The sequence below is a fragment of the Gavialis gangeticus genome, unplaced genomic scaffold, assembly GCF_001723915.1.
Source record: "Gavialis gangeticus isolate Ggan-Ray unplaced genomic scaffold, GavGan_comp1, whole genome shotgun sequence".
Taxonomy (NCBI): Eukaryota; Metazoa; Chordata; order Crocodylia; family Gavialidae; genus Gavialis; species Gavialis gangeticus.
This window is the reverse complement of record NW_017728995.1, coordinates 17,472,982-17,488,229: the sequence shown is the minus strand read 5'-3', so window position 1 is coordinate 17,488,229 and position 15,248 is coordinate 17,472,982. Positions and strand designations below refer to the sequence as shown.

General features: G+C 40.8%; 1 protein-coding gene across 6 annotated transcripts in view; it reads left to right on the top strand.

Moving 5' to 3' along the window:
• The window catches only part of PHC3 (polyhomeotic homolog 3), a 189,075-nt gene extending 173,906 nt beyond the window's left edge, over positions 1-15,169 (top strand). For 5 of the 6 annotated variants that reach the window (XM_019503283.1, XM_019503281.1, XM_019503279.1 and 2 more), the window contains 4 exons: positions 6,459-6,573; positions 9,751-9,901; positions 9,993-10,221; positions 14,460-15,169. In XM_019503283.1, the coding sequence (XP_019358828.1) occupies positions 6,459-6,573; positions 9,751-9,901; positions 9,993-10,221; positions 14,460-14,614 (650 nt within the window). In that variant the 3' untranslated portion in view covers positions 14,615-15,169. Of the gene's footprint in view, positions 1-6,458; positions 6,574-9,750; positions 9,902-9,992; positions 10,222-14,459 lie in introns of those variants that run through there. The other variant, XM_019503282.1, reaches the window with a different exon arrangement.
• Positions 15,170-15,248: the final 79 nt, after the last annotated feature.

The following is a 15,248-nucleotide window of genomic DNA, read 5'->3' as shown; positions in this document are numbered from 1 at the left end:
TTGGGTACTTCACCTGACTGCCACGAGTTCTTGAATATCCTTGCCAGTTGCTGGGCTATGATATCTGCCAGCTTCTTAAGTACTCTGTGGTGGAATCTGTTAGGACTAGCTGACTTGAAGGTGTCCAGCCTCTCAAGGTGTTCCTTTACAAGGTCTTTTTATTGTCCTTGATAAGTATAGCCAGTTGGAGCTCGGTTACAGACTTGGCTTTCCTGGTTCGCTCCCTACAGGTACAGACCAGTGCAGAATACTCCTCCTTAGTGGTGATTCCTGTCTTCCATCCTGTATAAGCCTCTCTTTTTAGATGTAAGAGGTCCACAAGTTCGTTGCTGAGCCAAGGGACTTGCTGTGCCCTTTTGCAACCTTTCCTCTGAGATGGGATGGACATTCCTTGTGCTTTCAGGATTACTCCCTTAAAAAGCAACCACTCATCTTGGACTTCCCTCCCTGTCGATTCATGGCCCCTTAGGGCCTCGACAGCAAGCCTCCTGAGCTTATCAAAGTCAGCTTTCCCAAAGTCGAGGACTTCTGCATTGCTGACTGACTTGCCAGCTTTGTGATGGATAATAAAAATAAATAGCTCGTGGTCACTGTGTCCCATCTTTCCTTTGATTCTTAGGTTGCTGACTAAATCATCCCCTTTGGCCAGTGGGATGTCCAGTAGCGCTTTACCTCCAGGTCCAGTAGCACTTTACCTCTGGTTGGTCCACAGACTTCTTGAGTCGTCCACACATGTGAGGAAGCTTTGTGACCATTCAGATCTGGCAGAGTGCTCTTCCCATGAGATGTCCGGGTAGTTGAAGTCTCCCATGACAACCATGTACCGAGAGCATGCAGCCTCAGCAATTTTAAAGCAATTTGGAAACCTAACAGTGCCTTAAACATTATAACAAAATAAATTCTAAATACCTATATATTTTGGTGTTTGATTTTGTTTTTTTATTATAGAACATCAGAGCTCCCCTTGCTCCCTTCACTCAGCAGGACACAGACCCTGCTGTGGCTGTCCCCCTGGCTACTTTATGGCACTGAGCAGCCCTGATAGGCCAAAGCCCTTCACTTTGAAGCCACCATCTCCCACCCCGTCCCTGCTGGTGCTCTTCACTCCTGACCTGCAGCCCCTCAGGCCCAGTTCCTCTGTGTCTGAGGCAGGGGGGTTGTGGGGTAGAGCGGGTGCCTGACCATAGGCAATGCCATAGGCAATGTGTCAGGGGTTATGGGAGGGCATATGCCCCACCAGATTTGTGTACCCACAGTGGGCATGGGGCTGCAGGCTGGCCATACCAGCACAGGCAGGAGCTGCCTCTGTGGTCCAGTGGGCAGGACCCAGCATGGGAGGGAGCAGCGAGGTAATGAGACTCTTTGCCACCACCATCACCACTGGGACCCTTGCATCACCAGCAGCGCAAGTATTAACAGACTGGGTGAGGCCTGTGCTGCCCTGACCTCCTGCTGCCAGCCACTCATATGCCAAGCCATGGCTCCACTCCACCACCATGTCCCAGCTACTTTCGCTACCCTCCACCCCACCTTCCCTCCAGGGTAGAGCTGCAGCCTGAGAGGGAGCAGCGTTGGTGGCAACCAGGCCATGGTAGTGGGGCAGAGCTGCAGCCTGGTGCATGAGTGGCTGGTGGTGGGAGGAGGTGGGGGCAGAATTGCTTCCCCCTCCCCTCCTCCGTTTGCTACTCATGTTGCTGGTGATATGGCTGGCATGGGGGTCCTGGTGCTGGTGGCAGCAGCGGTGAGTCTTGCCACCCTGTTCTGCCCTCCTGTGCCAGGTCCTGCCCCCTGGGCTGTGGAGGCAGCTCCTCCTGTCCATGCTGGTCCAGCCAGGCTACAGCCCCGTGTCTGCTGTGGGCACAGAAATCTGGGGGTGCATATGTCACCCCCCCATGCTCCTCCCACATATAACCTATGCTTCCCTGCCCCCTGACATGTTGCCTTTGCCCCTCTGCTCGCCTACACCTCACCTATGCTCCACCCCATAGACTTGCATATGTGGAGCTGCTCTTCACCACACTGCCTGGCTGCTACGTGCATGTGTGCATATGCATGTGCATGTGGTACCCCCTACACTGGATTGGCCGCCTCCTGTTCCCCCCAGCACTAAGCAGCCCCTTGCAGGCTGGAACTCTGCCACCCTGCAAGGGAAACCTGCAGTTTCTATGTTTTTTCCTTTAAAGGAGAAAATGCATCTTTTTCTGCAGTAAATGGAAAACCCGGATCCCTGGTTGATGATATGGAAAGCCTCAGAGGCAGGAGGCTTTCAAAGTTGTTATATGTGGTAAGTTCTGTCATTTGTTTGATATTATTTTGATAAATTTAATAGTGGCATAAGGTTCACTTAACACTTTTCAACACATGCAGACAGAGAGACAGAACTTGCCTTACAACAACTTGGGAAAGGTTCGACCTTGTGCATGTCTGGAAATGTACACTTTGTGGTTTATATTAAACTATCAGATGAACAAAATAGCAGCTTTCCAAATCAGGGATTCTCAACCTGTAGCCTTCAGGCCAAATGTAGCCCACAGCCATTGCATCTGGCCCACGGGACTCCACATAGGTCAGAAAATTTGGTGTTGAAGGAGCAGTGGCTATTAAAATGGCCAACTTCCCCTCTGCCAAATCCTCAACGGCCATGTGGTAGGCTGGCCCAGGCTGCAACCCCTTCCTTTGTTGAGATCCCTTTTGGATCGGGTCCTGGAGACATGCCTTTCCCTCCCATTGGGGCTGAGCCATGTCCTCTTCCCCCTACTTGCATCCTCTTCCCTCCCTGGGTTAGGACCTGGCCCACATCCCCTTCCCTCTCTGGGCCCAGGTCAAGCTCCTTTCCCCTGTGGAGCTGCATAGGGGCTGATCTGTTCCCTGCTCCCTTCCACATGGCCAGATGGTGCCCACTGTGCCCACCCGGCTGCCAGACTGGGAATACTGGCTGGGTTTGCTCATGAATGGACTTGGTGATGCCAGGCTGGCCCAGTAGGTAAGAAGGTTGAACATGACTGTTCTAAATAATTGCTAATGACTAATACTGTATTTCAGCCAGAATATTTTAAGAGATATAAGGGACTTCTGCTCTCTGCTGGTGTACCCTTTTAGTGCTTGCAGTTATGATGGAAGAGTTAGTAATTGGCACTTACATTGATAGATATTGAGTTAGTTTCATTTTCCACAGATTTCTCATGGGTCTTTTCTGTGCTAACAATAAACATCGTTTCTCAGCAGATGCAAAGTTTGTTGTTGTTATTTAGACATTTGCATTGATGTTTGTAGCTGTCACTTTTGACAGCTGAGGGTTGTTTCATGTATGTGATCTGCAGTTGCTCATTAGGTAAACCAGGAAAGATTATCCAGCTTTGAGACGCTTGCAAGAACAATCACAGAACCTATTAACAAAATATTTTTCCCATCATAAGCTAAATTACATGTTCAGGAAGAAACACTTCATGTGCAGTGCAGCAGGTTTTCTGACATCCACTTCTTCTGCACTCTTCTTGAGTTCTCCCTTTCTTTCCAGTTAGCATGATCTACATTGTGTTTCTACATTTTTTTTCTACCCTAGGAAGATATACTCATCAAATAAATCTATCTCCCTGCTTCAGTGGCAGAGGTGGTTAGACATGGTACATTTTCCAATTCTAAGCAATTGCCATAAGGCTCTCCCCCATTGTTACTACAGTTTTGATATCGGCTTCCAAAGCTGGAGACTTCATAGTGGTAAGATTTTCAGTTTTAGATTAGGAAGTGATTTATTTAGCCTTAGTAGTATAATTGGATCCTGGTACCTCCATGGTTTTGGGAAATTTTTTCCAGATAATCTTTTCAATGTTATTGATTTATTTATGTTTTGCTCCTTTATTGCTTTCATCTCTACAGTTCTACTGAGAATGCAGATAAGTGAGCATTTGGCAAGCTGCATGATAAGTTAATATTTCAAAATATTGAAAGTTCAAAGTCCTGTTCTTTGAGCTAAACTGCTGTACCAGAATCTTTTGTTAGTTGGGAGCGCAGGATTTCACAGAGTGCAACCAAAAAGCTAGAACCCAAGTGGGAATTTTACATAGTGTAATGAAGGGGAATAAATAGTGAGATATAAGGTATACCTGTACCCAGTGAATCAGAAAAATTGAGGAAAAATAGACAAATACTGCAAAAATTTGTGTGTGCTTATTTGAATTAAAAACAATTTGTTCTGTCCGTGTTTTCACCTGTGGGATAAGCATTGTCTCATCTCCAGTTGTGTTTTTTCATAGATTGTGGATCAGGATTGGTTGGTGGAGGCCAACAGCTGAGAGTAGTTTTAAAAGCTCTGCCTACAAAGCAAACCTGCTCCATGTAAAATACTGTTGTGCAGATATTCAGAATATGACTGTGCATGCTCCTTAGGCGTATCTCACTCTTGATGGATTCTGCTCAGTTCCACGCACTGTTTTCTTTTGGTGATTCTTATATTTCCTGCAAGGTTTCTTGAGTTTCTGTCTCTTCAAGTGGCTCAGGGGCCGTGTTTGTTTCCTCCTTGATTGAAAGTGTAAAAAAAGTATCACTCAAACCCATTTAGCGGCAGTACCAATATGTGCTGTTGCAGTAAACTGTTCAGATCTTCATAATACAAACATAGCACTCTTTTTCTTGCATGTGGAAAAGCATTGCGTTAACTTACATGCCAGTGGAAATATTTTAAATGCTGACATCAGTAATATTCATTGAAATAAATGGGCAGGCTGAAGTCTTCTTTCAGAGCTATTGTTTCAGGTTTTGCAAATCCAGGCATCTGTTCCTGCATCACTTAATCTGTTAAATGGGAAAGCTTCATGTTAATGGGATCTAACCAGAGAAGTTAGTCTGGGTGTTACTATTCCCATGGATCTGTTTGTTTACAATCCTATGAGTATGTCAGTTCCAGGGCTGCTTCTAGAACATCAGATAGATCCAAAAAATACACTTTCCCCATTGTATCTGCTTGGAAAAGAATGGAATTTGGTCCTGTCATTTGTGCTTTTGTCACTATCGTTTGTGCTTTTGTAGGACTATGAATTATTATACTATGGGCAACCTGAGCTGCACTTTTGGGGCCACTTATAAGTTCAAACTTGTATAAGTAAAACTGGTCTATCATTGAGTATTGTGCCACATATGAATCATCATAACATACCAGTTCTCAGTAATTGCACTGGTTTTCAGGTAAAGTTAAAGGTTATTTATTTACTGGTTACCTGAAGGACTGCCTTTCTGGATGGGTCATTCTTCTGTAGTTTCAATTAGTGGAAATTCCAAGGCTGGACGTCCTTCAATATAAATGAGGGAGCTACTGCTCCATGGTACACATTTTCAGTCTGGAATTTTGCTTCCCCTCTACTTCCAACAAATCCTGCACTTACAGCCTATATTCAAGTATAATTTTTATTGCAACCATTTACGTGATCTAGGTTTCTTAAGGGACTAGAAACTGAAAGGTAATTTGGAGGATTCATCTGAAGTGGTTGGGTGCAGTGACATTAGATTTCTGTGTTATAGGGATTAAACAGTGTTGTACTAAATATATTTAATTTTTTGATTGACTCTAAACACAATTTTTATAATTAATACCATCCACTGTCTTGCAGTTACTTTGTATCATAGGCTGTGATGGTAAAATAGGGAAATTAATAATGTAATAGTAAGCAAAATTTATTTTGAGACTGGGACACCCCTTAATGCAACAGAGGACAGGATTCCCCAAGCCAGGTATCAGCACTAAAGCAATCAAGTGAGCATGACAAAGGTTTGATTACATTGTTCATAGGTTATGATCATGACTTACTTGCACATGACCACAGTTTTATGTGAACTAAAGAGAAACTAAATCTAGTGATGTTTCCAGGAATCATGCTGGGGCTGGGCAGCTTTGCTCAAAAAGCAAAAGCATTTTTTAAATACGGTAATTTCGTGAGCTTCTTAAAACTGAAATGTCTACCTTTTCTATAAACTAGATCCAGTGCTTCAGTGGCTTCCCCAAACCCTCAGATAATAAGACTTCTATTTTCTTCTGTTCAGGGAAGAGAAATGGTGCTTTGCAATGATCTGATGTACTGCAGCTAAGCCACACATCTTGCATTTTGAATATGGAATGACAGATACTCTTAGTGAATTGTTTAACAGGCTCCGTTCCTAGAGTTAAAATATGAAAAAGGTGTTGATTAGCTGTGAAGACACTGTCTCCTTGTACATATACTGTAAATTAAAAAAGAGGCACATATTTTAAAATAAAAGAATTCATTAACCTCAAAAGTGTGTATGTAAAATTAAAATCTGTAATCCACTGATTTGGCTTCAGTTCTCTGCTTACCTTCTTTGTGGCATTCAAATCAGTTGTTTGTTTTATGAAGTCTCTCTACTTGCCCAATTAAGAGATAAGAAATGACATGGCATTATGTTTATATCGTTTAAACTGACCTTGTTTATGCTGCTCTTTTCTTTAGAGGGACTAGATGAAATCGAGAATGAACTCCTGAAGTGTGAGGCATGTGGAAAAATGGGATATGCTAGTAAATTCCTACGGTCAAAGCGATTCTGCTCCCTGTCCTGTGCCAAAAGGTATTCTGCATTATTAACGATATTTATAATCATGGTGCGGCATACTGAGATGAATAAGCATGATTGTATACCAACAGTATGTCTGGAAATGAAAAATAAATAATGTAAAATAACCAGGTTGATGCTGTAGGTCTTCCAAAATGTATGACAGCTGCAGCACAGTTCAAAATAATTCAGAAAAAAAGAAAATGGTGAAAATTGGGAACAATGTGGTCTGTTACTTGATTAAATAATCTCCTAAAGCGATCTGATTGTATCCCTGGGGACAGTGTGGCCTTGTGAATAGAGCTTGAGATGGAGTAAACCTGAGTTTTAGTCCAGTCTTGCTTTTGGTCTGCTGCTAGCACTGGAATAGGTACTGTAAGTATTGCAGTACTGGCTGGGAGGTAGACTTTCCTATCTCTGATTTCTGTGATTGTATTACTTAGGTTCTGAGAGATTATTAAGAACATATAATGTGGCTCGTGAGTCTCCCTGTCAGCTATTGTTGATGAGGGAAAAGAAATTTCTTAGCAAATAGTTCCCTTTATGATATTGCTTCCTCAAAGTTAGGAGCTTCTCGCTTTGTCTTGGAAGCTGTGGAATTAGTCACGTTAATAAAAAGATAATATTAGTGGACTTGCAGATTCCTGAACATCTTGGAAATAAAGTCGTATTTATTTCCTAATCATCCCTCAGTTTGTTTTTGTCAGCAGGGGTTGCATTTCAGCCACCTCTCTTATGTCAGTTTAGGTCTTCTGTTCCTATAGTGTCTTGACAAGTGGTGTTCATACTAATTCTTCAACTTGTATGTGCTTTTATATCTCAAACCAGAGCAATCGAAATGATAGGCTCAAAGCTCATTTACTGGAGGAATCTTTGTCAGTTTTTTTGGTTCTAGATAATTTCAGATGATACCTCTTGATGAGGAAAACCAAAATCCTCTGCTCGTCACTGACTGGGACAGAAGTGGCTATTCTTCTTCGTTGATACAGATTATAAAATGCTCCCGCATTTGAACAGTTGGCTCATAAGAATGGCCTAAGTAGGTGGGATTCACAGCAAGTTCCTTCTTCAACTCTTTTGGATAAAGAGTATGTGTAGAAAAGTTTAGCTCAGATACTAAAATTTATAGGGAAGTGGTTTCCAAAGTAATGGTAATGACTGCAAGTGGGATTGCAAGCCCTACAGACTCTTTAATTCTTTTTTTCCATTTGAAAATTTGAAACCTTTTATTTAGCTCATCTGATAGGTAACTGCTTTCTCCATCATACTTTCCTGAAGACTATATTTAGACTATGTTCTTAAGACTTATTCTCCTTTCCAGAAATTTAAGCAAGAACAATTTAACATTAGCCTTTAATTTCATGGACCATATGATTTATGATGGGGTGCCAGATTGTGTTATCTCTTTTTACAGAAAATATAACCTTTTCTGTAAGTTACCTAAATTGTTTGTGCCATTGGTGAGAGAACCTGAGGACTTTATTGTAATTTAAAAATAACCCAAAGAGATCAAATGATCTATTCTGTTCTCTTATTATCTGGCTAGAATTACTGTACCAGAAAAATGTAGCACTTAAACTTCACTGCAAGTTAACTTGAAGAATAACTAAATTGTTTCTCTTAACTGGAGTGTTTTCCACCCATACAAACCCTTAGACTTTAGCGAGGTAGTGGTTTTCATGTAAATTGGTTGGCTCATCAGGGAGAATAGGCTATTAGGCAAATTATCTGTCACATCTGATTTACTGTTAACAGAGCCACTCTTCAGTGTGAGTGCAGGCTATTTCTGTTTGAGTGATACTAGTCCTTTTAATGTATCCAGAACAAAAAGAGAAGTTCTCCCACTGTGTCTGAGAGAGAATTTATGAAGTAGATCTCCTCCTTAAGGAAGCATGAGACTGGGGGTTATATCCCCAGAAGTCTTAGCTCTGTTTCTGATTCAGTGCATTACCATTGTGAACATTGTAGATCAAGTTCTAGTTTGCAGTGTGGCTGCTCTTATCTAAAGCTAAACTAACACAAGGCAAGTAAGTTGAGTGTTTATAATTCCAGCAAATTCTGCCGGCAGGGAGAAAAGATTAAATGCTTATTATGCAGGAACCAGCGCTTTGCTTTTTTTGTCCTTTTTTGACAAGGTCACCATCTTAATGGATTAAATAGATGTATAGTAGATGATATAGTAGATGTGATATAGCTTGACTTCAGTACTGTTCTTGACAGTTTCTCATGACATTCTTAGAAGCTTCTGAGTTTAGATGAAGTAACTGTAAAACAGGGCACAACTGGTTGAAAATCTGTATTTCACGAGTAGTTATCAATGGTTTGCTAACAAATAGGAAAGGCTTATCAAATTGGTGTCCTGAAAAGGTTTGTCCTGGGTCCTGTACTAGCCAATATTTTCATTTATGACTTGGATAATGGACTAGAGAGTATGCTTAAGATGGCAACAAGGTCAGAGGAGTTATAAGCATATTGGAGGATGAGGTCAGAAGTCAAAAAGATCCTGCCAAATCGATCGAAAAACTAAAAAGATGAAATTCAATAAAGAAAAGTGCAAAGTAATACTTTTGGGAAGGAAATAACTTCATAGATGCAAATTAGGAAGTATCTAGCTAGGCGTCGGGACAGCAGAAAAGGATCGGGGTTAGAGTGGTCGCCAGTTGCATGTGAATAAATAATGTGATCCAGGTGTCATTCTCTGATATATTAATAAGAGTGTTGTATGCAAAGCACAGGAGGTAATTGCTCTACTGAGCACTGGTGTGCTGGAGCTGTCTAGGAGGGTGCAAAAGAGAAATCGGAACAATAAAAAGCTTAGAAAACAAGACTCATGACAAAATGTTGAAAGATTTGATTTGAGTTAGTCTGGGAAAAGGTAGACTGAGAGGGGAATGTAAGGGAGATTTAGATTAGACATGAGAAGCATTGGCAAAGCACAGGCATAGGCTCCTAAGGAAGCTATGGATTCTCTTGAGGAGAGATTAGACAAATACTTTGGAAGGATGGAATGTACTTGAGCTGACCTCAGAACAGTAGGACAAATTGAATTACTTTTGAAATCCCTACCACAATCTTGTATTTCTGTGATAGTTATCATCTTTAAGTAACATTTCTATATGAAGCACATAATGTCATTTAAAAAAATCAGTGAATTCAAATTATTATTTTATTGAAAATATTTTGCTTCCTTAGGCACAGTGGTAGATGTGCTAAGAAATACGGCCTATTCTCATCAGACAAATCCAGTCGTTGGAATCGGAAGTCAGATAGCCAAAGTCTTGGACAGCGTGGGCGTCGACCAACTGGCCCGGATGGGGCATCACGAGAGCACTTCCTTAGACAGGTCTGTAGAATGTTTGCCTAAAATTAAATCACCATTGAAAGAGTTGTAAAGAAAATATAATACTGTAGTTTATTTGTACTACATTTTCCAGCTTCCAATTACTTATCCATCTGCAGAAGATTTGGCTTCTCATGAAGATGCTGTGCCAACTGCTATGACCACTCGGCTGCGACGACAGAGTGAGAGGGAAAGAGAACGTGAACTTCGGGAACTCAGGATAAGGAAACTACCAGAGAATATTGACTTGCTACCAGCTGTGCAAGCTGATCCATCAGTGTGGACAGTTGATGAAGTTTGGGCCTTTATACATTCTTTGCTTGGTATGTAGTGTAAAGGTTTTTTTCTGTTTTGGGGTTGTTGGTTTTTTTTTACAGTTTTCCAGCAGTAAAAAATTTACTGTTAGCATGGCTGTGAAGGAGAGTGGTAATGTGGTAGCACCACACGGGTGCCGTTAGTTGGTGGTACAGAATAAAAATAACTTGTTTCCTCTTGCTTGTTCCTTCAGCATACCTGGGTTTCCCCTCCAAAATCTCACATTGATAGAACTAGTCCCACCTCTGCAGTAGCCCCCTAGCTGATGGAGGGTAAAGGTGTTCCTCTTTTCAGTCTGATTTCTCTCAAGAGGTTGGTTGAAGGATTGAATCGGAGACATTTCCTCCCTTCCTTTTATGCTTTTCTTTTGTTTCTGTTCTCTTCCCTACTTACCTGCTCTTCATTCAGAAGAGAAAGCAAGAAAGGGGCTCTAATTTCCCTATACATTAATTAGAAAGAATAAAGATCTTTCATGATATAAAAGCTGTTTTAATACATATGGTTTTCTAAAATCCAGAAAACCTCTAAAAATGCATATAATGGAAGACAAAATCAACTGCAGTGTACTAGAGGTATAATTATAATTAAGATACCTGCATGGACAAAAGAATGTTCTTTATGGGTAGGCAAATGTGTGCTAGAAAAACCCAACTGAACAAATGTAAAATAACCAGACAGTGGTGAAGAGATAGCTATGAACTTTGAGCAATTACACTCTAATACCTCAGGTGAAATTCCTAACTCCTTATTTACACAATTTTTCTCCTAACTCAAAGTTCATTGCTATATTTTCACCACTATCTGGTTATTTTACATTTGTTCAGTTAGGTTTTTCTAGCTTATGTTTGCCTACCCATAAAGAACATTCTTTTGTCCGTGCAGGTATCTTAAGTTTTGCTTGTAGTAAGACTGAGCTCGTTAGATGAAGCAGTGTAACATTCTTCTTTCACCTAAACTAGCCACTCCCATCTCTAATCATTGAAACTTAAACTATCTCTGTACCAATTGTACCCTCTTCCAGGTTTATGGCTATTTCAAACTATTCTTTTAAAAAATATTTCAGTAGGGCAATTCTCTTGGAGAAATGTATCTTTGTTTTGGGTCATAGACTACCTTTTTTACCAGCTTCAGCCCAGATCCTTCTCCCCTTCTTGTGTCTAAGTGGCACTTACGTGGATTTTAGGTATCTTAAAGGCACTAAATGGTGATCCTCTCTGATCCTATGGAACAATCAGCATTCAGTTAGGATGTCTAGGATGCTCTGAAGTGATCTAGTAAAGCCATGCATGCTTTATGGCAATTCGGTTCTATCTAAGAAAGTGCATACGTTATGTGTAAAGTTATCCTTAGCTGGAGAAAAACTATTGAGTAACATTGTCTCCAGCTCCCAATGGTGTGTATTCATTTTATTAAATGAAAATTTAATACAGTAGCTTTGGGGCTAGGTCTTCCTCCTTCCCAAAACATTACTCACTTCAGTGGGCCACAGAGCTCTGCCCTCTTTCTTCCCATTCTTCTTGCCCCGTAACTTTCTTAGCTGCCCAGTAAGTCAGCTTTAACAGGAGTGAATGATGCCCTGCCTAGTAATGGCCTGTTGATTAGTTTACTGTTATGGGAACAGGGATTTCTAAGTTCAGACCCCTTCATGGCAAAGCAGGGCAAACACCCAGCTCTCATGGCCAGAGTAAGTGCATTAAACATGGGGCTATTGGGCAAAAGGTAAGTACTGTCTCTGTTCCTGCCCTCTATTTTCTTTGTGCTGAAGTCAGTGCTGTTGTCTTCTAGTTAGACTGTGGCTCAGGCAGTCATCTCATAGAATCGTAGAGCTGGAAGGAACCTCCGGGGTTATCTGGTCCAACCTTGAGACTGGCTCTCTGAGGAGCTGTATTTCCCCTCTCGGCTGGCAGAATTGATTTGGCTCTCAACATGATCAGCATGATCGGGGCTGTCCAACTTGCAGCCCATGAGCCCATATGCAGCGTACAAGGGATTAATTTGCAGCTCCTAAGCTCCTCCCCAATAGTTATGGTCTCCAGGCTTCCCTTTCCTCTGACCTTTGCTTCCTACCTCTGCCCAAGAAGGGGGCATAGTACAACGTGGTGCAGCGTGGGACTTCTGAACAGCACAGTGCGGTTTGCATGGCATGCGGTGCCTGACTGCTTAAAGTTGAATGGCCCTGAACTCAGCTAAGGCTGCCCCTTAAGAGAATATCTTCTTGGGCAGAACAGGACTCATCTTTGGAGTCCCATTGCTGACATAGGAGAACCCTGCAATTCCTCAAGGTGAATAAGATAAAAGTTTGGAGGTTCAGTAGACTATTGAAAGAATGGGAAAGCTGTGTATCTCTTGGAGTCGAACAAAATTTTTCTTCTGAAATAGGCTTGTGCTTTTGGGATGAGTGGAAGCTAAGTCCATAGATGTTTAGACAGTAGAGTAGGGTCTGGGCTTTTATAAAGTATTTCACTCTAAATAGAAGACATTGATCTCGGACAAGAAGCGAGGATTATATAAAGGTAAGTCTTACATCCACGAAAGGTAGCATTGATTCACAGTCTTTCTAGTAAATTCATGTATTATCTACCCTGGGATAATTTTTAACTACCATATTTCCTCAAATAGAAGATGACCCAGATTACATGTGATCAGTCCTGTGATGCTCCAAAAGTTTATGTGCAGATGAGGCACAGGACAGCCTGGTCCAGCATCACTTTGTGATGGGCAGGGCCACGCTAATCATATATGCCAGGCTGAGAGTGGGGCTGCTAGAGGGTTTCTGGGTATGCAGTGTTCTGACTCACTATGACATGAAAAAGAGTAGGTGGTAACAGGGATTGCTCTTAACGGGCACTACCATATGTTTTATTCAGATGAGTTGCACTTAACTTATCCTTGTGACTGAAAAGAGGACATATTCATTCTTGTATAGGATTTAAATATGAAGGGTTTACCATTGGGTTCAGGATTAGTCAGTTGTTCTTATAGGAAGTATGGTGCCCAATTTTGTTGGCACTGTTTTTTGTTTTGTTTCTTTTTTAAACTCTGTAGCGAGTACTCCCCTTTCACTTTATACTTTCTTAATAAAGACAAAAAGCTGAAAATGCAAAGATGTCAAGAAAATAAATTTAAAGAAAAAATAAGTCAATCTGGAATGGAAGCTGGAATATAAATTTTTAAAAGCATCTAAAAGGCTGTAGGAAGAAAAATAGGACAGTTAAATGGATTTAGAAAATATATAGATTAATCTGAAAACAAGAGAAATATGATCACAGGGGAAAGAGAAGCTTTAAACTATAATTGAAAATAAGACAAGGTCTTTAATTTATTATCCATACACAGAAAGGTACCAAACAATATGGTATAATGGTTGTCTGTTTATCAGATATCCAGGACATCTTTCAAGGGACCATTCTCTTTTCCTATTGTCCTTCCTTAGGAAAGGCTGTCAATTATTTGGGACAGAGCTTTGCATGGAATGTCCCCATTTCCTATATTAAACATACAGGCATATACCAATGATATGAGTACAAATTACCTTTCAAGAATGTTAGTATTAAAAGAAGGGTAGGGAAGGGAATAACCTCAGATAAAGAGGTTGCACTTCTAAAGGGAGGCTTCCAACTATTTTAACTCTGCTTCACTGAGATGCCAGCATCTTTCCATCTGTGCATGAAGGCTATTAACTCATCATGAATCTATGGCTGTAATAAGTGGTTTTGTAGGGGAAATTCTGCTATATATTCATAGTGTGGAATTTTCAGTATTCCAGTAGAGTAGCACAGGAGGATCCTGGAATAGAGCTGCTTTGGAAATAATAGGTAAGTAATGTTTCCTGATTATTTGGGATTTGAATGGTTCTCACAGAATGAATGCAATCTTCTCTTGCTGGAAAAAACCCAGAGGAATGATGCTTTCTTTTATTAAATAGGTATTTCTGTCTTTATTTCAAGCCCTTCCAGAGCATACTAAGATCACAGCGATCTTTCTTTTAAATGAAGTAACGCTCAATTGTCTTGTTTACAAGGATGTCTTAATTTCCCTTGAGCAGTGTTTTCATCAGTGGTTGCCTCACTAGAGCTAGAGGCTGTATGTGTAGATAATGCTCAGATGAGCTTAGGAGTCCCAAAATCATGTTGTTTAACTCTTTTACTCCTCAAGGTGTAGTCATTGGGAATTACAATTCTAGTGTGAACAAAGGCATTGCACCTGTTAATGCATATGTCTAACTGACTTACTTATTCTTTTGTAGGTTGTCAAGACATTGCAGATGAATTTAGAGCACAAGAGATTGATGGACAAGCTCTCCTCTTGTTAAAAGAGGATCACCTAATGAGTGCAATGAACATAAAGTTGGGGCCTGCACTGAAAATTTGTGCACGCATCAACTCATTGAAGGAATCGTAGTGGGAATGTGATGCTTTAGATAATAGCCTCTCTCTTTCAAAGACCCATACAGTAATAAGCCAGTATCTACACTATGGCATGACTATTACTGTAATATTTTGACACAGTTTTTTTCATACAAAGACTTCGAAAGTATTGCTCCAAATATACCATATAATCCCCCCTACCTTCCAGTAATTATCAGGCTTATGGTAAATCATTAGCAAGACTGGGGAATCATTCCAGTAAAGTGGAGGGTGAGGCAGATTAATGAAAACAAAAGTATATGTTGTGGTAGATTAAACTATTCCCAAAATGTTCGTTATTATACAAGTTTAAGATTTTTTTTAAACATAATCTGATCCTCATTTAAATTATGTTAATATATTCTGAAAGAGACATTTTCCCATGTAGAGAGTTTTTTAGACTATGGAATAACAGAAGAGTCCACAGAGTCTGTGGAAGCACTGATTATGGTAAAATGCTATGCATTTAGTTGTGCTCTCTGAGTTTCTTTTAATCTTGAGCCTGTTGTTTGAAGGGAATTTTGACAAACCTATTCTCTGATAGGCTAACCTTCTGCCATTTTAATGTTTTGTTCATGTTTGGAAGCGTTCTATAAAATCTAGGATATTCATCATAATCCTCATGTATG